The sequence below is a fragment of the Perognathus longimembris genome, chromosome 11, assembly GCF_023159225.1.
Source record: "Perognathus longimembris pacificus isolate PPM17 chromosome 11, ASM2315922v1, whole genome shotgun sequence".
Classification (NCBI taxonomy): Eukaryota; Metazoa; Chordata; class Mammalia; order Rodentia; family Heteromyidae; genus Perognathus; species Perognathus longimembris.
In genome coordinates, this window is record NC_063171.1 from 40906829 (window position 1) to 40933375 (window position 26547).

The 26547-nt window shown below is 44.6% G+C and overlaps 1 protein-coding gene across 1 annotated transcript; it reads left to right on the plus strand.

The window, feature by feature from the left end:
• Window positions 1–1910: 1910 nt before the first annotated feature.
• She (Src homology 2 domain containing E) lies at window positions 1911–22430 on the plus strand. Its single transcript, XM_048356568.1, is given in 7 exon segments — window positions 1911–2900; window positions 5622–5748; window positions 14688–14996; window positions 18226–18382; window positions 19393–19478; window positions 19481–19511; window positions 20757–22430. Coding segments are annotated over 7 exon segments (1512 nt in total). The 5' UTR covers window positions 1911–2285; the 3' UTR covers window positions 20944–22430.
• The last annotated feature ends 4117 nt before the right edge of the window (window positions 22431–26547 follow it).

Consider the following 26547-nt stretch of genomic DNA (forward strand, 5'->3'; position numbering starts at 1 on the left):
TGGATATGATTTGCATTTAAGGGATGTAAATATATGTGTGTACTTATTGCATACACACAAACGTGTGAACTTTTTCAAACTAAAGACAAGCAGTATCCTGTTGCTTTTTTTTTTTTAAGTAGGAACCCTCAAATTTTTGGTCATGTAAAGTGGTGCAACCACTTTGGCAGTTTTTCAAAAAGTTAACCAGTGAATTACCCCGTGATCTGATAATTCCACTCTTGGGTAACTAACACTCGAAAAATTCAAACATATATCCACATACACTTATCCATAAATATTCACAACGGTATTGTTTACAATATCCAAAGAGTGGAAACAAAATGTCTATCAGCAGTGGACAGACAAAATGTGGTATATGCATACAAGGGAGTATTACTGGGAAATACGAAAGGAATAAAGTGCCAATCCATGCTACAACAGGGATGAATCTCAAAACAGAGACTAAGGGGGAACAAAACAATCAGAAAGCCACATATTATCTGATTGTAATTATACTACCTGAAACTTCCCGAAGACAAATGGGTAAAAACAAAATAAACTAGTAGCGCCTTAGGATTGGGGGGGGGGGGCGGAAGGCAATGAGGAGTTAACTGCTAATGGTCACTTTCTTTTGGAGGTGCAGATATTCTAAAATTAGACCATGGTGAGAATCATTAAACATAATGAATTTGCTAAAGATTGATTCAGCGTGAATTTTATAGTGTGTAAATTATATTTCCACAAAGCTCTTTTGTTTTCTTCTTTAGTAAGTCAACCAGTATCTTCAAGGATGGTTGGCATGAGTCCCGCAATGACTCTGGTCCGGCGGGGGAGGGAAGGAGGGGACTGTTTCCATGGCTTGTAGAAAAGGCTGTAGAACGCGCTGTGTACGCCCAGCAGCACGAGTGGGGTTTTTTGTTTGTTTGAAGCAAAAGGATTTCAGTTATAGAAATTAAGTTTAAACTTAGCTTTCTAAATGAAAAACCTACCCTTGTCGATGAGGGGGGTGGGGGGCAACGGTGCTATCAAAGCGGTCTCGGAATGCACGAGCCGCAATTACCCACCAAGTGTCCTCTGATTCCCACACCAGTTCCTCCGGGATGCAAGCAGGCCTCAAGCCCCGATACAACAGTGCACCCTTCCCTCCACCGCCACGCGCAACGGGGGCCATTCCCAAAAGTGCCTCCAACCTCGAACGGTGCAGCCACTCCTCGCCCTGCAGCCCCGGACTTGGAAACGCGTCAGGGACACCTCGGCTCCCAAGCCGGGGAATGCAACGCCGGCCCCGCTCCACCGGCCCCACAGCCGCCTTCACCCTCGCGCCTTCACACCTCCTCGCCCCGCCTCTTCGGGGGCGGGGCTTCCAGGAAGCAGCCAATCGGTGGCCGGCCACGGGGAGGGGGGGGGCCCAGGTCTCTCGGGGCCGGTGGGAGGAGCATGAAAACAACGTTTCCCCCTCCACGCCCCGTTCCCGCGTCTGACTTTTAGTAAACAACCCCTCACCCCTGCTACAAGGCTCCCGGTGTCTGCGGCCGGCGTGCGGGGCGGGGCGGGGCGGGGCGAGGGCGGGGCGAGGGCGGGGTGTGCGCGGTCCTGCGGGAAGCCCAAGCCTTCCTTCCCGGCTCCGCGCCCGCACGTGGCGCGCTCCCGGGCGAGTTCGAAGGCCGCGCGGAGCGGGGACCGGCGGCGGAGGCGCGCTCTGCAGCCCCGGGGAGCCCTGTGGCGCGCGCCGGAACGCGGCCGATCGGCAGCACGTGCGGCGGTCGCCGCCTTCTCCCCAGCACCACCCCCCCAACACACACACACCCCGCGGCCCCCGGATCTGGGCGGGAGGTGCGGGGCTGGGAGGCGCCCGCGGCGGAGGGGAGGGGCGCAGAGCAGGACGGGTGGGCGGCCCGCCGTCCATCCGTCCGCCGGCAGTCTACCGTCCGTCGCGGCGCCGGGGGACGGTCCCGACGCCTCCGCGGAGTCCACTGTGGTCCCTGAGCGTGTGGGCAGGGCTGCCGGGGGCTTCCGCGGGCTCGGCCTCTCCCACCCCGGGAGGAAAAAGCAGGGGGGGAAGCCCCCCGGTGCCTCCGGAGAACCGCGGTTCCCGAGCTGCGCCGGTGCTGAAGAGGAGGCCGGGCGGGGCCCGCGCGCGTCGTGCCTGTCGCCGTCCGTGTCCGGAGCGGCGGCCCGCGCCCGCCAGCTGGGCGCCCCGGGTTCCCCCGAAGCCCCCGGGTCGCAGGGGCTCCACCCTGCGGGGTGTGAGCGACGGCCGGCCCGGGGCCTCGCCGCGGCCTCCAGCGCACTAGCCCCGGGGAATGCAGCGGCCCCCGACCCTTGCTGCCTCTCGGTGTCTGGGCTGGGCCTCCTCGCTCGCCTGCTCGGCGGCCTCGACGCTCCTGGGTCGCCTCGGCCCGGCCCCCGTCATGGCAGCCAAGTGGTTCAAGGAGTTCCCCCTGAACCTGAAGACCGCGTCCGAGCGGGCCAAGCCCGGGGCCGCGGGCGGTGGCAAGCCGCGCAAAAACTCGGAGGCGGGCGGCGCGGGGCCCACCCTGGGCAAGGGTCGCAAGAACTCGGCGGCCGAACTGGGAAGCGGCAAGGCCACCAGCGGCCCCCCGAAGGACAGCCGGCTGTCCCGGGACAGCCTGCAGGGTCTGATCCAAGCCGCGGCGGGCAAGGGCCGAAAGAACTCCCGGGCTACCGAGGAGGAGCCCCATCGCGGCGCGGCCAAGAGCTCGGGCTGCAGCACCTACATCAACAGGCTCATCAAGGTGGATACGCAGGAGAAGAATGGGAAGAACAGCTACCCTGGCAGCAGCAGCAGCAGCAGCAGCAGCGGAAGCAGCAGCAGCTCCTCATCCCCAGCATCGTCTTCTCCTTCCTCCCTGGGCCCCGAGCTGGACAAGGGCAAGATTCTCAAGCAGCAAGATGCGGTAAGAACGTGGCCTTCCTTGGACACGAACGAGCCTGCTGAACTCTAGGCTGCTTAGTACCTAAGAGAAGATGAATACCTGGTTCCTAAGGTCCTCCCCCATCTACCATTCATCTGCCTTTAAAATGATCACATATGCCAGCCAGGCTCCTGTGACTCGGTGCCTGTAATCCTAGCTACTCAAGAGGCTGAGATCTGAGGATCAAGGTTGGAAGCAGCCAGGCAGGAAAACCCTGTGAGAGTCTCTGTCTTATCTCCAGTTAGCCATCAAAACGCTGAAAGTGGAGCTATGGCCCAAGTGGTAGAATTCTAGCCTTGAGCAAAAAGGCCTTAAGGGACAACGCCCAGGCCCTGAGTTCAAGCCCCAGTACCAGCACAGACAGAAAAAATAAAATCACTTAATTTTCTTGAAAATTTCTCTAGGATTGGGCTGGGAATGTGGCTTGGTGGTAGAGTGTTTGCCTAGCATGCATGAAGCATCCTGGGTTCGATTCCTCAGTACCACATACACAGAAAAAGCCAGAAGTGACACTGTCCCTCAAGTGGCAGAGTGCTAGCCTTGAGCAAAAGAAGCTCAGGGACAGTGCCCAGGCCCAGAGTTCAAGGCTCAGGACTGACAAAAAAAAAAATTCTCTAGGATTGGAGAACATTGCAGGAATGTACAACTTAAGTGTATTTAATTTTGTAAGCAGTTCATAAGTGTAATCAAATAAGAGATAGTTGTTTTGTTCCATAAGTGTAGTTTATTTTAATTTTAACATCTAGACAATCAGCAAAGCTACACTTGTATGTGGCTTTTATCTCTCTTCAGCATAAGGAAGGTGAACAGTAGATTTCACATTGTGGAAATGGGTTGACCACTGCTTCTCTGCTGGTGTGATGGTACCAGCCTTCCTTACAATTCCACCTTAGTAAAGGTTCTTTTGAAAGCTGGTGGCTCATGCCTGCAATCCTGGCTACTCTGGAGCCCAAGATCTGAGGGTTTCAGTTTGAAGCCAGCTAGGGCCAAAAATTAAAAAAAAAAAAAAAAAGTCCTTGAGACTCATTTATCTCTAATTAATCACAGAAAAAAAATGAGAGGGCCTCTTAGAGTTTGCGTTTCAACCATCCTGATGACAGCCCTTCCATTAATTCCATGGACATTTGTTGTGTATAATCCTGTGAGATAAGGGGCATAAAGCACCGAGGGATGGAGGGGATGGGGGGCAGACACGGGCTATGACAAGGAAATGCCCTTAAGGAAATTACAGATCAGGAGAGAAGAAGGTGTTTCCTGCTTCTTAGTCACTGGAGGCTTTCTGGGTGCTGTCCAATGTGGGAAAGTTAAGAAAAAAAATGTGGACATGTGGGGCCTCACCACTCTTTGGGGATGTTAGCTTGTGAAAGAAGGAAGAGCTCCAACTGAGACTTGATCAGTCTAGGCAACTACTTTCTGTCATGGCAATTTTAATTTTCTCTTTCCAGGCTTCTAACTTGCTGCCTATTCGATCAGGAGCCTTTAACATATTCCATATGGTGTGTATTGGGCACCTCAGTTTATTCTTCCACTTGTGTCCGCAGTATTTACAGGATGCCTGCCCCATGCCAGGCTCTGAGCACCATGGGAAGACAGGGTGGACATAGACCCAGTTCATACATTACTCCGTGGCATACTTAACTGTTACACCAAGGACTGAGTATGGTGTCCTATATTCCTTGCTGAGCCATGCGACTGCAGTACATGTGATGCCAGTGAGGGAGAAAGGGTGGCCTGAGTTGGGTAATCACAGTCCTCCACAGTGGCTGCCTGGTTATTTTCGTAGGTGTCTCTTTTGGGTATCTAGGGTTTCTTAGGCCACTTCCTCCAACAGGTTAGGACTCTTACCTGTTCTGTCCGAATTCTTCCCACAGCAACAACAGTACTTTTTCCTGAGTCTTTCAGGAAGGCTCTATAAGAGATGGTGGAACATTGCTCTGAAAGTGCTCCCTGCTCACTGTGCACACATAGCACTTTGGGGGCACTTTCCTCTGTTTTTAGAAAGATAGCTTCCCTCAGACATAAATATCAAAACTATCTGATTGGCAGCCTAGATAATCACTTTGCTCATGAACTGCTGAACATAAAACTCCTACAATATTATTCAATATTAACCTATTTCATTTTATGAAGGCATCTTCTTAGAAGCTGTTATGAATTCCTTGAGGACAAGAAGCAGGTCTTCAGACCATTTTGACTCCCTTTCAGCACTTAGCCAGTGCTAAAAGGTGATTGACTTAATTCGCTTTGATTGTATTGCTCAGCTAATCAGAGCTTAAAACACCCAGAACATTAGCTATGTGGTAGACAAGTTCATCTTTTTATGCACTAAAGCCACAAACACCTTCTATTGCCCTCTACCCACCCCCAGGCACCTGCCTGGTAACCCACAAATGTTTTGTTACAAGTGGAAAGAAAAGTACAAGTCAATTATACTACCCCCAAAAAAGCTATTTGTCCAACTGAAACACATTATCAAGTGCAAATGCTCTCTGGAACTGATGATCTTGACTCCATATTTGCAGATTTCGGTAACCATTTTATAGATTTTTTTTTTCCAGAGCTGAGGACCAAACTCGGGGCCTTGCGCTTGCCAGGCAGGCGCTCTTCCGCTAAGCTAAATCCCCAGCCCCTTCGGTAACCATTTTGATACCATGGCATTTTTGGTATATAGTCATCCTTAGTCGTCCTCGCATTCTCCAACAGGTCATCATTTTAGAAGACTATGCTGACCCTTACGATGCCAAACGGACAAAGGGTCAAAGGGATGCAGAGAGAGTGGGTGAGAACGATGGCTACATGGAACCCTATGACGCACAGCAAATGATAACAGGTTTGTAACTGGGTTCTGATATGTAGAGGTTTGTCTGTCACTCTAACTTTCTCTCTAGCTTTCTCTGTTAGAGAACTGTAAAATAGTAATCAGAACATATTCCAAAAGAAATAAAGCAATTTAAAGTATACTGTCTTAACTTTTATGATTAAGTATCCTTCAGAATTTATCAGCTTTTTTTTTTTTTAAGTTTACTTGGAATTTGCAGAGCTGGATTTTTATGTTGGTTTTTTTTTTTTTTTTAGTTTTTCTAATTCTGCGTAAGATGACACTTGTGAGTTTGCACATGTGCTCAGAATGTGGTCTTTGGAGTTGTGTTGTTTTGTTTTTCATGCCTGTACTGGAGTTTGAACTCAAGGCGTGGTACTTACTTAGGCAGGCAGTCCCAGTCCCCCACTGAGCCATACCTCCAGCCCTGGTCTTGTTTTAGGATTGTTTATGTCCGTTTACTTGCCACATTCAAAAGCTCTGACATCCGTACTGGGTGTTATAAACTAGTATCAAGAGACAAATACATACACAAAGAATGGTTAGCTGAAAGAGATTTTAAGTTGTGAAAAGTTGCAAAGGGGAGATGATTCTCTATGTTATAGGCTTTTTTCAAGTTCTACAACGTTGGAGCAAAACATTTAATTTAAAGGTATATGATAATTAACAATCACTGTGACAAGTCACCTATTCAAGCAAATTGTCTAAAACCAAATTCTAGTCTCTTAACATCTCAAGCCAGAGAAATTCCAATTTGTGAGCTATAAAATCTCCCTGTCATTTTTTTATACATTTACCATTTTATTCATTTGGGGTATAAAATTTAGTGGCATTAGTGGAGCTGGAATCTCAGAGCCTCTTGCTCAGCATTTTTCCTCCTGTCATTTTTGGGGTCAGACTTTTTCCTTTTATTCGTTGTTCTCTTAAAGTTAGTGTAAATGATACTTAGAAAAATATGAACTAGTTATTTAGATTTATTTGGGCATTTTCTTGTTGGTTTGGTGGGGAAGGTTGTTTTGTTGGGTTTTGTTGAAACAGTACCTTACTATGTAGATAAAGCTGGCCTCAAACTGAATCCTCCTGATGCCTCAACCTCCTAAATATTGAGATTGCAGCATGTATCAACACACTCAGTTTATTTGGGGATTTGAGGGTAAATTAATTTTCACCTATTTTCCTTCAACATCCTTCAATCCACAGTGAGTTTTTTGCTGTGGATGTGTCAGAGCTGAGGACCGAACTCAGGGCTATGCACTTGCCAGGCAAGTGCTTTTCCACTGAGCTAAATCTCCAACCCTGAGAACTGTAATTTCTGAATGCCAGCTCAAGGGAGCCTTGTTCTAGTGTGGTAGTTTTCATGCCTGGTCACATAGTAAGACTTTGTTGTGTTAAACAGAATGAAAAGCTGTCAGGTTCCAGCTTTCTAAACTAAGGCAAGAAGGTGAGCATAGGGGGTAGCCACAGCACCCTGAAAGGGCCAAGACAGGCCTCAGAATGAACACTGCGCGGCAACAGGAAAACTCAGCTCTGTTTCCTGCTTCTCTGCTCACAGAGATAAGGCATGGCTCTAGGGAGGGTGTACCCTGGAGAGGCTGTGACCCTGAAGGTCACTGGACTGTGACCCTTAATGAAATCTGTGAATGAAAGGAAGTGAAAAATGAACTTAGTCAGAGTTTTAAAAAAAAAATCAGAGGTTGCTTAAAAGGAATTGGGGAAAGGATTTACTTTTACATATAAGTGAGGAAAAGGATTTTCTTCCCTCACCCCTCCTCCCCCTCCTTGGTACTGGATCCAACCAGGACCTTGAGCATGCTAAGCAAGCACTCTAACACTCAGCTGTGTATCCCCAATGAGAGAAAGTATTTTCAAGTGTGTGTGTAGCGAGAGGTAGAATAGGGAAAAATAGTAATAAATTTCCCTTCACCTTCCCTAATTTTCCTCTTTAATGGTGTTGGTAGTTTATCTACACTATGCCAGCTGTTTATTTGGAGGACCACACTGGTAGTAGGGGAAAAAAAATGCTGTTTTTAAATAATGAATATAGCTTTTTCAAAGTAAATCCCTTCAAGTGCTTTGTTGGCTAGAGGACTGCAGTTTTGTCCCCTTGTTACAGGATGAGAAAGCAAGATCAAGAGGGGTTTGGACCCATCTATGTTCATAAGAGACAGGGAGGAATTAGAGATCAGAATTACCTGACCAAATTGAGTGGCTGGCCCTAATGCTACCTGGCCCTCAGTGCACACTTGAAATGAGTGCAAAAGCACTGTAAACTCAACCCATAACTAGACGTCGCTCTACTCAGACTCACTGAGAATAATATACTCAAAAGTTAAAATTTGATCCGGCATCATAACACCTGCCTGTAATTCTAGCATTCAGAATGTTGAGCAAGAGTTCAAGAACAACCTGCACTGTACATAACTTTCAAAATTAGGAACCTAAACATAAAGTACTTTTTTCATAAAGAATCATGTTAATGAATCTTGAGGTTTCCTCATTTAATATATGTGTTACAAAAGTAAAATGAAATATATGTTGCAAAGTACCTTCTCAATCAACAGAGGATATGCCTTCTAGTCTACTCCAGGTTACACAGGCTGGACAGAATAACAGGAAGTGAGTTTATCAGAAGCTGGAAATAAGATTTGCTACTTTTTTTTTCATCTTTTACTGTTTTGAGAGAGAGAGAGTTTGTGTGTGTGTGTAAATGTGTGTGTGTCCCAGTCCTGAGGCTTGAACCCAGAGCCTTTGAGCTTTTTCACTCACCCTAGCACTCTACCACTTGAGCCACAGCTCTACTTCCAGCTTTTTGGTGGTTAATTGGAGATAAGAGTCTTGTGGACTTTCCTGCCCCATCTGGCTTCAACCTGAAATCCTCAGATCTCATCCTTCTGAGTAACTAGGATTACAGCTGTGAGCTACCAGTACCCAGCCATCTTTTCCTTTTTTTATTCTGTTTGCTCCTTTTATGCTTCGTTGTCAAGCCAAATTTCCTCATATATGCTGGGCAAGTATTCTACTAAGCCACAACTCTAGCACCAGAAATTTCCCATGTTAAGAAATAGTGGTATTAGTGTAGGTATTGCTATTGCATATGGAGAGGAGGATGCTAATAATAATGACTATTAGTTAACTGTGGAGTAAATTAACTCTGTATTGTCAACCTCTGTTCTGAATTTTCCTACTAGTAAAATCTGGATCACATGGCTAGTTTTAACAGTGTCTTGGGCACATACAATATATAGGATAGTGTCCATGTTACTACTCTATAACATCCAACAGATATTTCTTGGCATTTAGTTGCCATGACTGGGGCCTTGTTCTTGCTTTAGGCACACAGGAAAACAAGACCTATGTGATCTTTACCTTGAACCTCAAAACAGACCTAACATCAGCAAAGAAAAGAAGTCATTGAAAAGTACGATTGATGCCATGAAGTAGACCTCAAGAATCACTGTCTTTGTCAAGGAACCAAGGAAGAAACAGAAGCTAAGACAAGCTCATGGCTTTCCTGTGAACAAATAACTTAGGACTCGGGATATCTGGGTTACTCCCCAAAAAATTTTGCTCTAAATTTTCAAAAATTAAGAGTTTATGGATAGATTCTCACTGGGATTTATCCAAAGGATTAGTCATTGAAAGATATAGACAATATTAGCATAAACTTTTTTTTCTGCTGAATTAGCAGGAACATTTTCGCTCAATAATTCACAAATATTCTACATAATTTAACACTTGAGTTTTAGTCACCCAAAATGGCACTATCTTGGATGCACTTTAGAAGCCCTTTAAGACAAACCATATGTGATAATGCACACCTGTAATCCCAGCATTCAGGGGGCTGAGACAGGATCTCAAGAAACAGGCCACCCTGAGCTACATAGCAAGACCCTGTCTCACACACAAAAAAAAGTTCTGTAAGACTGCCAACAAATTAGCTGTAGAATTCTCCCATCATATTTTCTAAATCCTACAACAACTCTGTAAAGCCAGTGTTGTACACAATTGAAGAAACCTGGGTTTAGAAAGGTGAAAGAACTTGACAAAATTACACAGCCAAAAGGGAAGATATGGTTACTCAATACCCTTTGGTTTTGACTATTGAACAATAGAAGAAGAGCTCTGAGCTCTACCTGCTTTTGTTCAGATATTTCCATTTATTTGGTAAGATAATATTAAACTAACTTAAAACCAGCAGCTTGAGTGCTGATTAAAGATGTGAGGAAAACACTTGGTCTAACAGCCCTATTTCTGATTCCAACAAGAAAATGCCTTATAAGGTCCTGTGTTTAATGTGTGGGAAACAAGAAGGAATTAGGGCAAAAAAATACATTTTTAAAAGTGTAATGAGCATTTTGTATGAAACAGTTTCCAGCGCAATGCTGTCTAGTTAAGGTGTGGTGGAAAAGGCCTGGACTCTGAATAATCAGTTGGCTGTGCAAATGAGAACACTCCTGTCAGTGTGTTCTGAGCTTTGGTGAGATGCTAGGTATGACATGCCACTACCATACATATCCAGCACACCAAGTGAGTATTTCGACACCTCGGAGACAGTCCCATTCTCAAAGAATATCTAGACCATATAGAGTGAAACTAATTGCTAACCACAATTAATGCAGTACAAGAGAGCCCCAGTCCTCTGCCATGTGTTTAAATGTGAATGCCATAATTATGTGTAATGAGAATGGGAGCAGAAGGGAAATTTTCCATCCCGCTAGGCTTCACAGCCACCAGTTGCCATCTTCACTGGTGCGGGGCAGCTCTGCCTTTCAGCTGGCCTGCAGACCAGTGTTTATCTGCTGCCGGCCCTCTGCTCTCTGTTGTCTGCCTCCGTAAATGGCCTCTATCGGGCAGCCAGGGTGTAGCTTCCTCTTGCCATTTCCTCCTTCTCAGGCTCGTTTCCTCTCTGAGCCAGCTCTGCACGTCAGGGTCTATTCTCCCTGCAGGAAGGGTCGGCTTTGCAGCCTCATGATTGTTTCTGTTTCTATGGTGCCTCAGGTTGGGGGCAGGCAGGTGTTGGAACAGATGGGAAGGTTCCTCTCCTTGAAGGAGGGGTTCAAGCCCCCTCCCCCCCTCATTAAGCATTATTTTGAAGGGTGTCAATCCAATTCCAAGACCATTCAAGGAAGGAATTCTCAGCAGCGTGCTTTCCATAGTGTTTCCCAGACCATCTGAAGTAAAGACCTCCAGGACCTCATTGCACATGGGAATTAGCCCACGGAATTAGAACTCAAGATTCTAATCACTGTGCCCTCATTTGGATGCAGATTTATTGAGATTTCCTTGTGAGCATAACTGGAAAAGTTGGCATCAACTTTCTCTTTTTGGTTTCTCCTCTTAGTTTAAGTGGAAAGAATTGAAATCAGGATCTTGGGGAAGACTTTTCCCGGGTCTGTGCCAGATGGTCTAAACTAAGGGTAAACAAATTCTGATTAATGATTAGAAACCTAAAAATTCTAAATTCATCTTTGAATTTCCTTTGTGTGTTCTGCTTCCTTTTTCTTAATTCTTTAGAAGAGTTTTGTTTTTGTTGTTTTTTTTAATGCCAGCCTTATCTTAATTGAACCAAGAACAGAGTATGTTTTTGTTTCTCATTTTCCATAGCTCCATCTAGAATAGGTAATGATGAAGGAGAAAAGATGTAGGAGTCAAAGTCAACAGGCTGGAACAGGAGATGCAGCTCTGATCTCCCACAACTCTGGGCCCTGGCCTGGCCTGGCCTGGCCTGGCCTGGGTGAGAGTTGGTCCTGCCAGCATCATGTTATGACATGGAGGTTTTAGAGGCAGCTATTGCCCTTCTGGGGATGGAGCTAGACAGGACATCAGAATTCCCAGAGATCAGAAGGAAGTGAGGTGGGGATATGGGATTCAGCAGGTATGGTAATGATCTTCAAACTTAGCTGCTCCTTAGATCATGTCGGGGAATATTTATCCTGTGACTCCCAGGCTGAATTCCAACCCTCTGATAGCAAGATCTCCAAGGATGAGACCCACGCAGGGGTCACCCAAGTGATTGCAATGAGCATGGAATTTGGAGGCAGCTACTGACAAGGGCCCTAAACCTGTAGAATTGTGACCTTGCCCTAGAAATAGTTTGCCCTTTGAATTAGTGTCCTGATTTGAATAACCCCCTCATCTGTTGTGCTTCACCTTGTAGAAGTCATACTGATCAGTGATTCTTCTCCAAAGAGCATCCATGCATGCTCTGCTTGTTTTTAAGTTGCAAGGAGAAAGTCTTTTGATCCTTTGTTCCTTCATTCCTGTGGTCTTTTGACCCTCTCTTCCTGCTTATGGCACCATTCTCAGTCTTTGCTGGTTTTGCTTCTTCCCATCACGCTTCACTAGAATCTCAGGTTCTGCCTCTGATCCCCCTTCCTTCTCAGTCTGCCCTCCTTTCTCCATCACTTGCTTTTATTTCTACTGGATTAATAACGATGCACTGTGCAGATCCACATTGTTGCCTGCCTGAAGAAGCTATAGTGCTCTCCCATTCATCTGTCCATCCAATCATTATTTCACACAATTGTGTCTCCTATCAACATAAAGAAGGGTGATGGTCTCATAGTTGGCCTTCTCCACCAAACTGGAGAACTAGGTCTATTACACTGAGAAAAGGGACAAGGTGAGAGTCATGGGCATCACCATGGTACCACATCAGCTCAGTGGGCCATTGGAGAGGAAGGTGGGTGCCAAGGAGGAGATGCAGAGTTAGACTAAGGAGGAGATGCAGAGTTAGACTTCTGAGAACTAGAACATTACCAGTCACTGTAGACGTAAGACCCTGTAGGAACTTCAGAAGTTCATTTGAGTAAAAGGATTGACAGAAGTGAGAGGTTGAAAAGAAATTGGAGAGAGAGAGAAATGGTCTGGTTAGAAAAGGCCTCCTATGCCATACAGAGCAACTTACACTGTAGAAGCAAATTGTTGGCCAGGTAGAGAATAGATCGAAGGCTCCCTGGTGAGCGTTTAGAAGCATGGAGCTTCTGTTGGTTTATAACTAGTTGTGGTTACCCATACTGTAGTTATCTCCAACTCATCCTGGCATGGGTCCTGAACCCAAGGTTGGTCAATCAGTCCTAGACCTGGGCTAGTCCACTGGGAATTAGTTGATTTATCCCAGGATTTCCCCCACATATTTCAATCTTCAGTTCAGTTCATACTTTCCTGATTTACTGCATTCTCTACACTGTGGTTCAAGTTGTCTTCCAGTGAACCACAAATATAATTGTTATTCCCTGTTTAAGAAAGAAAAAAAAAAAAGACTTAGCCAGATACCGGTAACTCATGCCTATAGTCCTAGCTACTCAGGAGGCAGCTATCTGAACATCTCGTTTTAAAGCTAGCCCAGGCAAAAAAGGCTATGAGACTTTTTTCTCTAATTAACCACCAGAAAACGGGAAGTGGCCCTGTGGCTCAAAGTAGGAGAGCACTAGCCTATAGCTTAGGGAAGGTACCCAGGCCCAACACAGTTCAAGCCCTCTGACTGACAAAACAAAACAAAACAAAACAGTGGGGGCTGGGAATATGGCCTAGTGGTAGAGTGTTTGCCTCGTATACATGAAACCCTGGCTTCAATTCCTCAGTGCCACATATATAGAAAACAGCTAGAAGTGGCTCTGTGGCTCAAGTGGCAGAGTGCTAGCCTTAAGCAAAATAAGCTCAGGGACAGTGCTCAGGCCCTGAGTTCAAGGCCCAGGACTGGAAAAAAAAAAAAGAAAGAAAAGAAAAGGACTTAATGGTTTTGCATTGCATATGGTGTAATCCACACTTTTTTTTTTCCTTTTTAAAACATCTACGTTTTTCCTGGCTCGCCTACTGTTTTCTACTGCTTTTTCCACTACATTTCTGTTCTCTGGTCTTCTGCACTTTCCACTTTTCTCTCAACTCCTCTATATGGAAGCAAGCCCTTTACATTTCCCACCTCCATATCTTCACTCTTGCAGCTTCCTCTGCTGGAAATGACCTTCTCTAGTAAAGTCAGCCCCTCTTCCATTTCTCTTCCACTTGGAACCAATCCAAGTGTAGTGGCTCAGAGTATGACTTGTAGCACCCTGCTTCCTGCTTTTGACTCCGGGCTCTGCCACTTCCTGGTTCAGACCATTCCTGTAACCTCTTTGTGCTTAGTTTTCTCTTCTTTAGGATTGAGGAAATAGCATCTATCCATCTCAGAGTGATTGTGAAAGTTACATTGGTAGCTATAGAGTAGTTGTTTCTCCATAACACCTTTTGCTTGAATTTACCTTGCCCTTATTAGCCTAGTGAAGTATTTAAGAATGTCACCTGGCTTCCCACTATATTGAAACTTAGAACTCTAATGCATGGAATAGCTTCCCAAGTATAATTGGGGCAGTGCTCTATCATAAACATTCCACTGGTTTTTTTCTATTAAAATACTTAGGGGCTGGGAATCTGGCATAATGGTAGAGTGCTTGCCTTGCGTGCATGAAGCCCTAGGTCCCATTCCTCAGTACCACATACACAGAAAAAGCCACAGTGGCGCTGTAGCTCAAGTGGTAGAGTGCTAGCCTTGAGGGGAAAAAAAAAAAGCCAGTGACAGTGCTCAGGCCCTGAGTTCAAGCCCCAGGACTGGCAAAAAACAAAAACATAAAATGCTCAGATCTAGGCTTCCTAACAGATGCAGAAATTAAAAGTGAACTTAGAGTAGACACCAGGAACTGGCAGTAAAACATTACCCTGAGACCAAGTCTTACCAACTAACTGTGAAGGCCTCTGGAGACTACCTATCTTCAATGTAAACCCTCCTCCCAAGAGTCAGTCCCTTTGTAGCTCCCAGGCCACTGGAAGGAAAGGGTTCCCTGGCCTTCTGTGCAGCCTATGAAGGAACAATCTTGTCTATTGCCTTCGGCCACACAGACCCATTAGAGGTAAAAGAGCCTCCTGCACCTCTTCTTTCAAGGTGTTCTATGTGACCCGTGTGACATGTCTTCCAGAAATCAGGCGCAGAGGTTCCAAAGACCCCCTGGTGAAGGCCCTGCAGATGCTGGACAGCCCCTGCGAGCCAGGGGAGAACAGCAGCACCAAGTCAGAGACGCTGGCCAAGAGACGAAGTTCCAAGGACCTCCTGGGGAAGCCACCCCAGCTCTATGACACACCCTATGAGCCAGCGGAGGGGGGCTCCCGGGTGGAGGCCAAGGCCTGGCCCTCAGACAGCCGGCTACCCGAGGACGATGAGAGGCCAGCGGCAGAGTATGAGCAGCCATGGGAGTGGAAGAGGGAGCAGATTGTGCGCGCACTGTCAGGTGAGTGTCTTCCACTTAAAACTAATAATTTTAAATTGACACAAAGTGAGTGTCCAGACTTACTGGGAATTATGTGATGTTTCAGTACTTGGGCTCCTCGTGTGATGTTCAAATCAGGGTAATTAACATATCCATCATCTCAAACAATTTTCCCAGCAGGAGCACTCACTTGGGCATTCCCAAAAAGCTGATCTCAGAAATCTAGAATAGCACACTGGTCCCCAGAGGCAGCAGAGGGTATGGGGAGGAGGGAAAGGGGGAAAGGAGGTTGGTCAGACTAAGAAGTTACATTAGATGGGGGCATTAACTTCGGGTCTACTCCTTGGTAGGGTTACTAGGCTAACAATAACGTTCATTTCAGAATAGAAGAGAGGACTCTGAATGTCACATTAAGTCCATTTTCTTTACGCTCTTCAGCTCTTTTCCTCAAGGAATGTGAAATGGGGAAACAAGAATCTAGCTCTGACTGAAAGACCAGGAGTTGCACCCTTAGTATTGCATTTTTTTTTATCCTATCGCTACCTTTATTTTCCATTCTCTTCTCAGTATGCAATTGATTTGCAGATGCCTGCAAAGAATTTTAGGAAGACCACTCTGATCTCTATATATTTGTTTCCTCACCACTGAATTCATCAACTTGGGAGCAGCTTTTTTTTTTCTTCTGGTGGTACTGGGGTTTGAACTCAGAGGCCTTGCACTTGTTAGGCAAGTGGCAATACTCTTATCATTTGAGCCACACCTCCAGCCCTGGTAGCAGCTTTTTCTAACTTTTTGCATTACTCATCAAACCTGTTAAGTCCTTTGTTATAAAATGATAGCAGTCAGGTGTGGTAACTCATGCCTATAATCATAGCATTCCAGAAGTTGAGGCATTTACACAAGTCTGGTCTACCTATCAATTCCAGGCCAGCCTGGACCACATAGTGAGATTGTGTCTCAAAATAGATAAATGGTTGTGAGATTTGAACTCAGGACCTGGGCACTGTCCCTAAGCCTCTTTGTGCTCAAGGCTAGTGCTCTACCACTTGAGCCACAGCACCACTTCCAGTTTTTAAGTGTTAATTGGAGATGAGTCTCACGGGAGCTTTTCTACCTATGCTGGTTTAGAACCACAATCCTGAGATCTCAGCCTCCTGAGTAGTTAAGATTACAGGCATGAGCCACCAGCACCTCACTTACAATTTCTTAACAAAAGAAAGAGCCAGAGGCAGTGGTTCAAGTGGTAGAGCACCCACCTGGAAATCTCGAAGCCCCAGTATCTCAAATCCCACTATCTCAAATAATAATAATACTAGCTAAAATGAAACACCAAAGCTGGATAAAATAGATTATAGATAAATATGGTTGGAAAGCTGGGTAAAGCTAGATTTTAGTTTATCATGTTGGGTTTTTCTCTCTTGTTCTGTTTATACCTTCACTTCTGGCTTCTTGCTGGTTAATTGGAGATCAGAGTTTCTCAGATTTGTCTGACCAGGCTAGCTTCAAATCTCTTTCCTTAGATCTCAGCCTCATGAGAAGGTAGGATTATAGACATAGGCAGTGGTGTCCAGCTCTGCCTTTTGTTTTGTTTTGTTGACTTTTTTTTTTTTTTTTTTGAGACAGGGTCTCACTTTTGTAGCCCTGGCTGGCTTTGTGCTCTCCATCTTTATGCCTCAGCTTCCCTAATGCTGGGATTTTTAAACTGCATTATTTCTATTTCCTTTTGTTTTAAAAAAGAAAAATCTGCCAGGCGCTGATGGCTCAAAGCTTTAATCCTAGCTACTCAGGAGGCTGAGATCTGAGGATCACAGTTCAAAGCCAGCCTGGACAGGAACGTCTGTGAGACTCTTATCTCCAATTAGCCACCAGAAAACCAGAAGGGACATTGTAGCTCACATGGTACAGTGCTAGCCTTGAGCTAAAGAGCTCAGGGACAGCGCTCAGGCCCACAATTAAAGCTCCACAACCTACAAAAAGAAAAAGAACAATCTTCCTACAGGAATCAGTTCACAGCAAGCGTGTGGTAATGCATGTCTGTTCTCCCAGCACTAAGAGGGGCTGAGACAAAAGTATCAAGATTCTTTAAAAATGTGTGGGCTGTTTTGGGGTTGTTTTTTTGGTTTTTTTTTTTTGCAGGGATGGGGTGTGCCTTTCAAGTAGCTAGGTATATAGGCATCAGACACCATGCCAAGCTTTGCTGTGGATGTTTAAGTAATATCAGAGAAAACTGATAAGTTGTCAACAAATATTAAAGGTGATTTATCCCTTCATCTCTCCTACTTTTTTTCCAAGATATAGTTTTTCCATGTGGCTGCTACATATTTCTTTTACCTTTGATTCAGAAATTTAGGGATATTTTTCCCCTTTAATAATAAAGCCAGGTTGCCAGGTTTGCAATTAAGTAGAGCCAATGTGTAAAGGATGAGTAGGAATGAATATACTTGGTAGCAAACATTTGCATCCATTTTAGCGTGATTTTAGTATTAGATGCTGCCATTAGTTCTCTCTTTTTGTGTGTGTGTGTGTGTGTGCAAGTCCTAGGGCTTGAAATGGGCCTGGGTGCTGATCCTGAGCTTTTTTGCTCACAGATAATACTCTACTACTTGAGCCACAGCTCCATTTCCAGCTTTGTGGTGGTTAATTGGAGGTAAGACTTTCACAGACTTTTCTGCCTGGGGCTGGCTTTGAACTGCAGTCCTCAGATTTCATCCTCCTGAGTGGCTAGACTTATAGTCATAAGCCACCAGCACCCAGCTAGGTCTCTACTTTTCTCTATACCATGGTATCTTGAAGGTATTATTTCATGGTTGCCTTCTGTTTCTGAGTTGATTTTTTTTATTTTATTATTTTGTCATAAAAAACTTACTTTATTTTGTAGAATGATAGAGTCCTATTGCAAGAAGTCACTAAATGTAACTACTTTTAGTCTTTTTTTTTTCTAAATCGTACTAAAGCTAAACTTTGAAAGTCGGTGCTGACTTTATTCAAGTAGCTTTCCCTCATGTTGTGATGGTGTGTTACTCTGATGGGCATCTTATGGACAAGTGACTATCCATGGCATGCTAGCAGTGCAACCAGACATCAAGGCCAGCAGGAGCTCAGCTGCCCAGGGTTTTCTGCAGCAGTGTGGAGTTCACATTGAAGGAGAAAATTCTTCCTCCCTGAGCTAAGGCAGGCAAGGAGGGTTTTTTTCCCCTTTGAAGGTCACCTAGATTGTGTTCTCTGATGCTCAATGGAGTCTCCCTTCCAGTCCAGTTTGAAGGATCTGAGCGAGCTTCTGGCCGGGAGGAGACAGTAAGGCAGCACCACCGGCAGAAGAGCTGGACCCAGAAGATCTTGAAGCCAACCTTGTCAGACCACAGCGAGGGCGAGAAGGTGGACCCCGGCCTGCCCCTAGAGAAGCAGCCGTGAGTGTCCTCCACCCACCTTCAAGCCCGTCCTTCCTCTGAGCTTTTTTGTTTGGTTTTGGGGTTTTTTGTTTGTTTGGGGTTTTTTTGTGTGTGTTTGGGTTTGGTTTTTTGCCAGTCCTGGGGCTTGAACTCAGGGCCTGAGCACTGACCCTGGCTTCTTTTTGCTCAAGGCTAGTACCCTACCACTTGAGCCACAGTGCCACTTCCAGCTTTTTCGATATATGTGGTGCTGAGGAATCGAACCCAGGGCTTCATTTATACGAAGTGAGCACTTTACCACTAGGCCATATTCCCAGTCCTCCGCTCTGAGCTTTTATATTTTTCATTTTTGGCCAGTTCTGGGGTTGAACTTGGGGCCTGGCTCTCTTTTTGGCTCAAGGCTAGTGCTCTACCAACTTGCACCACAGTTCCACTTCTGGCCTTTTGGTGGTTACTTGGAGATAAGGGTCTCACGGTTTTGTGGATCGAGGCTGTCTCTGGACCTTGCTTCTCACATTTCAGCCTCCGGAGTAGCTAAGTTTAGAGGTGTGAGTCCTGTAAGCTTATGGATGGTCTGTGTGGGGCAGGGTACCCTAACCCATTTTGTTCATGAATACTCTGCATGGGATTTTTTTTTTTTTAACTCATCTTCCAAGCCCAGGGCATTTGTGAGGAATGGGAAGGGTACTGCATCCCAGAACCTTGTATTAAATCTCATTCTCTAAAACAGAGTGAAAACTCTGCAAATGGCACTAGCCCTCTTGTTCTCAAATGAATCTGACAGGCTTTGTGATCCGGGATCCCCCAGATCCAAGCTTGGTCTACTCCGTATGTGAAGCAGGATCTAGGCCGTGCTCTTGGGCTTTTCCCGGAGGTTCATCTCAAAACAACACTTCACAGAATGAACTGCACTCCAGATTTACATTTGACCCTCACAGCAATCTCTCTCTCTCTCTCTCTCTCTCTCTCTCTCTCTCTCTCTCTCTCTCTCTCTCTCTCTGTTTCCCCCCCCCACCCCCACTGCTTAGCTGGTATCACGGCACTATTACCCGGGCTGAGGCTGAGAGCCGACTCCAGCCCTGCAGAGAAGCTGGTTACCTGGTTCGAAACAGTGAATCGGGAACAGCAGGTACTCCATTGCTCTGAAGTAAGTACCACTTCCCATGCTGCCTCATCTCAGGGGACGGGTACATGGTGACAACCTTTCCTGCAGATGACCAGTCAGAACATAGAATCTGAAGGTGGTCCTGACGCATGTGAATCATCAGAAAATAAGAAGCATTTGAACGTGAAACACTTGTGATCAGAATGGTATTGGGTAAAGTTTCCAATATCTAATAGGAAAATGAGGGTCCTCTTTCATTTATCAACGTAAGTTAGTCCACTTCTCCCTTACATTCCCTGGTCTAAGAGGGCCTCTCAACAGAGCAATCATTTCTGGTAAAAGGGATCATTGCTTACAGGTTCGTTCAGTTACTCTCCTTCCTTGGCATGAGGAACTTCAGTAAATCAGATCCCCTGTTTGTCAGAATTCCAACTGCACCTTTGATGCCAGCCTCTTCTGGTGAGGAAGGAAATGCTGACTTGCCTATGGCTCCCTCTGTCTAATTGTGCAGATAATTCACTTTTGCCTAGTGGGCCTGGTGGAGTGTGTATCATGGAAATTCTCACTGCTCTGTGAGTTCTGTGGCACTATATTGGAGGATCATTGTCAAGAGCCCTAACAGCATTTCCTTCCTGAGGAAGCTGAGCCCCTGCAGCTGAAACAATCAGACTGGAGGGGAAAAGCGGAGGGGGGGGGGAGGGTGCAGGCAACATGGCTCAGAAAATGGGATAGGCTACTAGATATACAATACCAGGAATAGCTCCACTGTGTTCCTGAAACTGGCGCTTGTGGATTAAATCTATGAGCCTTCAGTGCCAGTTGTCATTATACACAACCAGGAATGACCTTTCTATGTTGGTTCTGGGGAGGGGAGGGAAAAAAATTATTATTATTATAGCCTCGTGCTCCATTAGGGGAAAATAAGGAAGAAACTTCACATGTATCCTTTTAACTGTGGCAAGGAGATTGAACATTGGGCAGTTGCAGACACATTTGTTTTGCCAACTGGGGACTAGAAAGGACTTGGCTTGTCTTTTGGTTCTATACCTGATGACTCATGTGTAATAAGGGTAAACAATTCAAGGATGCCATGCGTTTAGGCTATAGCACTTCCGAGGGCTGTCCTGGAGTGTCACTAGAGTGTCCGAATGCATGTTTCTGTTGGTGTAAAACAATTCCAGGAATGGAAGAGGACCTGTCTATGTATTGTGAATCCGCTGGGATTGTTTTCAGTGGGGAGGGATCTGCTCACTCATTCATGTCTCCTTGATTTTTGTTTTGCTTCAGGACTAGTCAAGGATGTGTCCACATCATTGTGGCACAGACAAAAGACAACAAATACACACTGAATCAGACAAGTGCTGTGTTTGACAGCATCCCCGAAGTGGTACACTACTATTCCAATGAAAAGTTGCCTTTCAAAGGGGCAGAACATATGACCCTCCTCTACCCCGTGCACATCAAGCTTCACTAAGGTCCAGCTGACAAGAGCCCTGGGCCTCTGGCATTGAAGAGGTCAGCGGCACTCAACCTGCATCTCAGTGGACTGGGCAAACAACACCGCCTTCCACCTCTTGCAGAGTGGAGTCATCAGCTTAAGTCAGGAATGCTGTTGTCTTGACTCCCTTCTGGGACACTAGATTTCTTACCCATTCTTTTTTGCCTTGCTAAGTCGCTGCACTGTCAGAAAGCACAATATAACTGTTGCCTTCTTCTCTGGAGCAGGAATTTGCCAGGTAACCCTCAGGAAAAGTAAGTTAGGAACATTGAGTTGTTCCCTGGAATACCTGGGCCTTAAACCAACAGAAGACCACTTCTGTGGTCATGTGATCTGAAGAGTATGTAGTGATGGGTGGACGGTAGAAAATGTGAGACTTGAGCAAGGGAATGTCTTCCTCCAACAAGAGAATGTCTTCCTTCCTAACTCAGCTCTGGCTTTCATGTAGATTCACAACTTCAAGGTCTGGCAAAAGGACTCTTTTGTTGGTCAGACTTTTCAGTTTCTGTGGACTTTCTCATTGTTCTTCAATGATGAATAATTAAGATGCACAGATTTAAGAACCACTGATGTTATTAACGTTGATATCCTTATGGTCATTCTGTATTATAGGATAACATATACCCCCAAGGATTTCATTTCTAATTTTTTTTTAATTCTAAAGCTCAACAGCTGTTTTCTTATTGGGTAAATAGCATAGAATTCCAGATTATCTTTTTGTTCTCCCTTTGAGTGTTCTAGTTGTCATAGGATCATCTTTAAGTTTTGTCTCTAAAATAAGATTGGCTCTGTATTTTTAGTAATTTTTAATACAGCCTTGGAATCCAATCATATGAACTAGGTCAGTGGAGTTGGTAAAGATTCCCTCCTAACACAGTGGACCAGTTTACACCACACAAAAGTATTTTAAAAGATTTGGAAGTTGTCTCTAGTATTCCTTAAGGTATTAATAGTAGTAGTGCTGTTCTGTCTCTGAGTTATTGTGAAGACTTATCACCAGTCTATTTACTGTGAAAATCCCATGGGAATGGCATCCTGTAAGGTGACGTCTACAGCAAGTGGCTGACGAAACCAAACAGCTGTTTCTAGCTCTGGGGTTTGTGATCTTCTCAACACTGGTCCAGATGCAAATGTGCTGAATGATATTAATGAAAAGTTCACTCCTTTACTTCAAATACGCACATACATACTTAACACTGATTGAATTGATTTTTTAGGAAAGTATGTTCTTCTGATTATTTTTTTTTTAGTTGTGCTTTAGAGGTCACTAGATTTCTTAACTGCTTTTGCAGTTCAGATCTTAGCAAGAAGCTTGTATCATCTTTGGTTTTAAAGGGATCAAAGAAGCCAGGCGCCAGTGGCTCACGCCTGTAATCCTAGCTATTCAGGAGGCTGAGCTCTATGGATCACAGTTTAAAACCAACCCAGACAGGAAAGTCCATGAGACTCTATCTCCAATTAACCACCAGAAAAACCAGCAATGGCACTGCACTGTGGCTTCAGGTGGTAAAGTGCTAGCCTTGAGCTAAAGAGCTCAGGGACAGTGCCCAGGCCCAGAACTTAAGCTCCACGACACACACACACACACACACACACACACACACACACACACACACACACACGATCAAAGAGGACTTTTCAAGGATTTTTATTAATAAAAATGTTTGTTTTTAAAATATTGATCGAATTTTAACTATATTATATATTAGTTCATGTCTTTAGTACAGGAGGGTTTTTTTTCCTTCCAGTTTTCAGCATACATCATTCCGATTCTATTCAACAAATATTTATTATGGTTTATATACAAGTTATTCTTTGGGCTGGGGGTATGGCCTAGTGGCAAGAGTGCTTGCCTCGTATACAAGTTATTCTTTGTGTTAAACTTATTTTTAGTTTATCATTCTGGTCATGAAACCCTTTGCACTTAGCTTTATTTAACAAATGCAATAAGCTTTATAAAATTTTTCTTTGTGCATTAAATGATTGTTGGCCCATACCCAGCAACTATAGTGAATGTATAATGAAAATGGCATTTGAAAGCAGGTCTGATACACTAAGTATTTATTGAGCTTCTATCATATATCTGGGACTATGCTGCTTCTGTATGTTTTTCTGTAGAAAGCATGCTACTTTCTTCATATAATTATAAGTGGAAGAGATGCAGAGTCTATATTTAGTCCAGTTACTTTACAGTTGTACCAAAGTTTATAATAGGCAGAAATGTAGTGAACTCAAGACAGGCTGTTCAGTGACTAGTTCTTCCTAGTTTGTGACACAAGCTGACAAAAGCCAGGGAATTCACAGCTGGGTGGTGGCATAAAGTACCATATGTTCTAAAACAATTAAGCCCAGCAGGGTGTCGCTAATGGCTCCCTTGTTAAGCCTCCTGGGCCCGCTGATCTGAGGCGCAGTGACAAGTTCTCCCTGCTCTGAATGTCTTAGCCTTTTTTGTCATTTTTATCATGATGAAAGTATTTTCCTGTGGTCTTCATCCTTTTGCATTAATTCTGTCTCCCAGAATATTTTCTGGAAAGAATAATGTCTTTTGGTGAATTCTTACTGTCCTGCTTGGAATTTTGCATCCACAGAGCTGTGGCTGTTTTTCCTTCTTTGTAACAAACAGTTGTTTGAGGGTACTGAGTTGATTGGTTTCAGGTCTGTAAGGACTGGTGGGAGGGCCTCATGGAGCAGTAGTAGTGTGTCTGACCCCAGGAGAGGCTGAAATTCTGGCTAACTACTCAGGAGTCTGAGATTGGAGGCTTCCTCAAGCCCAGGTGTTCAAGGTAAGCTTGGGCAAAAAAGAGAAAGACCCTATTTTGAAAAAGATGCAACAGACATTTCTATTTCCCTTGGTAATAGCTGTTTCCTATGGTAATAGCTGTTTCTATCAGGATAGAGTTCAACGACTGAAACTGTATGTATTTAAGTTAGGAATAAAATGCAGAGCTTTTGATATATATACAAGAAGTATTAACTAATGAGGACAGAATTATCCTTTTTAAGTCATTGAAGGTGCCTTCATAAAAGCACTTATAAAAAGGGATTTTATTCTCTGCTATTTAAAATCTGCCTTGCTGATCTGCCTCTGCTATAGGATGGAAAGGTGAATGAAGAAAATCAGGTGGGAAACAGACCTAACTTGTTAATTGTGTTTAACAATGATATTACTGTTCCTGGCTTTTGCTGTTGGATATATCTTAATAGTTAATTCAGAAGAACAACTAGAAGACATTTTTCAGTTGCTTTTTAAATGGGGGTATCATTTCTATCAAAAATGTCCCTTTTAGTCCAGAATGGTATGGCTCATGCCTATAATCGAAGCAGCTCAAGAGGCGGAGACCTAGAGGATCGTGCTTTTAATCCATCTGGAGCAAAAAAAGTTGAAAAGACTCATCTCCAGTTAACCAGAAAAAAAAAAAAAAGCTGATTGGAAGCATACCTAAGTTGGTAGAGCCTTAATTGTGAGCAGGAAAGCCAAGCAAGAGTGAAAGGCCTTGATGTTTCTCTCTCTCTCTCTCTCTTTCTCTCTCTCTCTCTCACACACACACCCACACCCCTTTTAGTCAAAGGTTTCTACCTTGTTTTCCCTTCATTTTAATAAGAAGGAACCCAACAAAATTCTCCTTCGCATGCTTTTGATATTTAGCAGGATCTTATTGATAGATTCCTCCCAGAGAGCCCTCATTCGTTTGTTATCTCTTATTTTCTATCACCAGCACTACTTCGTCCTTATGATCTGTTCAAAATTGTTCTTCATTATTTGCATTTTCAGTTTTTGTACCCTGCTAGTAACTTGTACCAAAAAGAAACCATGGTCTGCTTTCCTTGGGCCTCCTTCATGGGGACCCGGTGAAACGCAAGATGGTGCGACACTGACATCTAATGGAAGGAGTGAAAACTGCAGATGGGAAAACAAAACATTTGCAATAAGATTTTCTAAAAGATTGATGATGCTGTCCAAAAGGGGGGATGGGAAGTTGGGGAAAAGATGGTACAACAGTTGCTTTCTTGGAGTATGACCTTTCCTGCAGAAATGGTCGTTTGAAACCAAATGTAACAGCTATTGGGGGCTCTCTGAACTCCGGCTGGGTCACGCATTCAAAATAGCAAAGTTATGCTTAAAGAACACACATACTGACACAGCATTGAGACTGGTGTCTTCATTCCTCATATTCTCAACCATGCAGTTACTTTATCCGGGGCAATTTAACATTTTAAATATCAACTAACTTTTAACTTTTAAAAACACTTGGAAATTTTATGTCATACAAGAGCCTATCTGTAGTTCATTGGTTATTTATATTGTATGAGAACTATTTTATAAAATTCCCAGATGCATTGCAGTAGCCCAGTATAGGCTGAGTGCCCACCCTGATGATGATGTATTTACCCTGAAATATAACTTTAAATAAACGTTATGCCAAGAAAACGACTGTGGCTTGGCTTAATTTGGCTGGTTTAAGGTTTGGGTTTGGGTTTGCATGTGGGGGGAGGGGTACTGGGGATCAAATCCAGGGCCTTGCCTATGCTAGGCAAGGGCTTTGCCACTGAGCTCCACACCCCCAGGTCAGTTTGGTTAGTTTTGAGCATCGCATTCCATCACTAAAACGTACTTCCTGTGCTAAGTTACAGCAGAGCTGTATTTACAGCAGCTGTTGATGGAATGTACAAACCACAGTTGAACACCCAGCTGACTATGTCTGGGATTTGGGTTTTCTCACTTCAGTTAGGGCTCCTCAATCATGTTTTCCATCTAGAGAACAACACAACAGTGCCGTTTTGCTGTTTCCTTGGCCCGTCTTCCTAAGTAGACAGTGAATGCTTTGTTCTGTTCCTCCTCTGCCTTCCCCCTCTCCCCACCCATGCACACATCAGTGGAACTCTGTACTCCTTATCATTCTTTGTGCCTGACACCACTGCCCCCATCCCAAGTGTTGTGGAGCCGGAAAAATCTGTATTACAAAAATTCTATCAGGTGATGTGGATACTCAGCATGGCTGAGAACCTCTGCTTGAAAGCTACTGCTTTAAAACCTGTAAATTCAGTCCTTTGAGAGATCCTAGAAGAGTATATTGTTGAGCCCACTATCAAACTTTTAATTCCATGGGGCTGGGAATATGGCCTAGTGGCAACAGAGCTTGCCTCGTATACATGAAGCCCTGGGTTCGATTCCCCAGCACCACATATATAGAAAACGGCCAGAAGTGGCTCTGTGGCTCAAGTGGCCTTGAGCAAACAAGCTAGGGCCCAGGACTGGAATAAAAAAAAAAAAAAAAACAAAACTTTTAATTCTTTGGATTAAAGGTAAGGCTCAAGTGGTACAGCCTTTCAAACAAAAGCATCAGATCCTGAGTTCAAGTTCCAGTCCCAGAAAAAAAAACAACATTGTTCATTTTCATTGAACATTTATATATGTAAGTTGCAGCCAGTTGGTACGGCAGCTATTATTGGACATGAAAGGGAAAGTTGCATTGAGAAATGTTCCCTCCGCCTCCACCGCCTCTAGAGCCATCAAAGGCTGGCAAGAGTCCTACTTTCCAGAATTCAGTTGAACACCCATTTGTAGGAACCTGGGGTTCA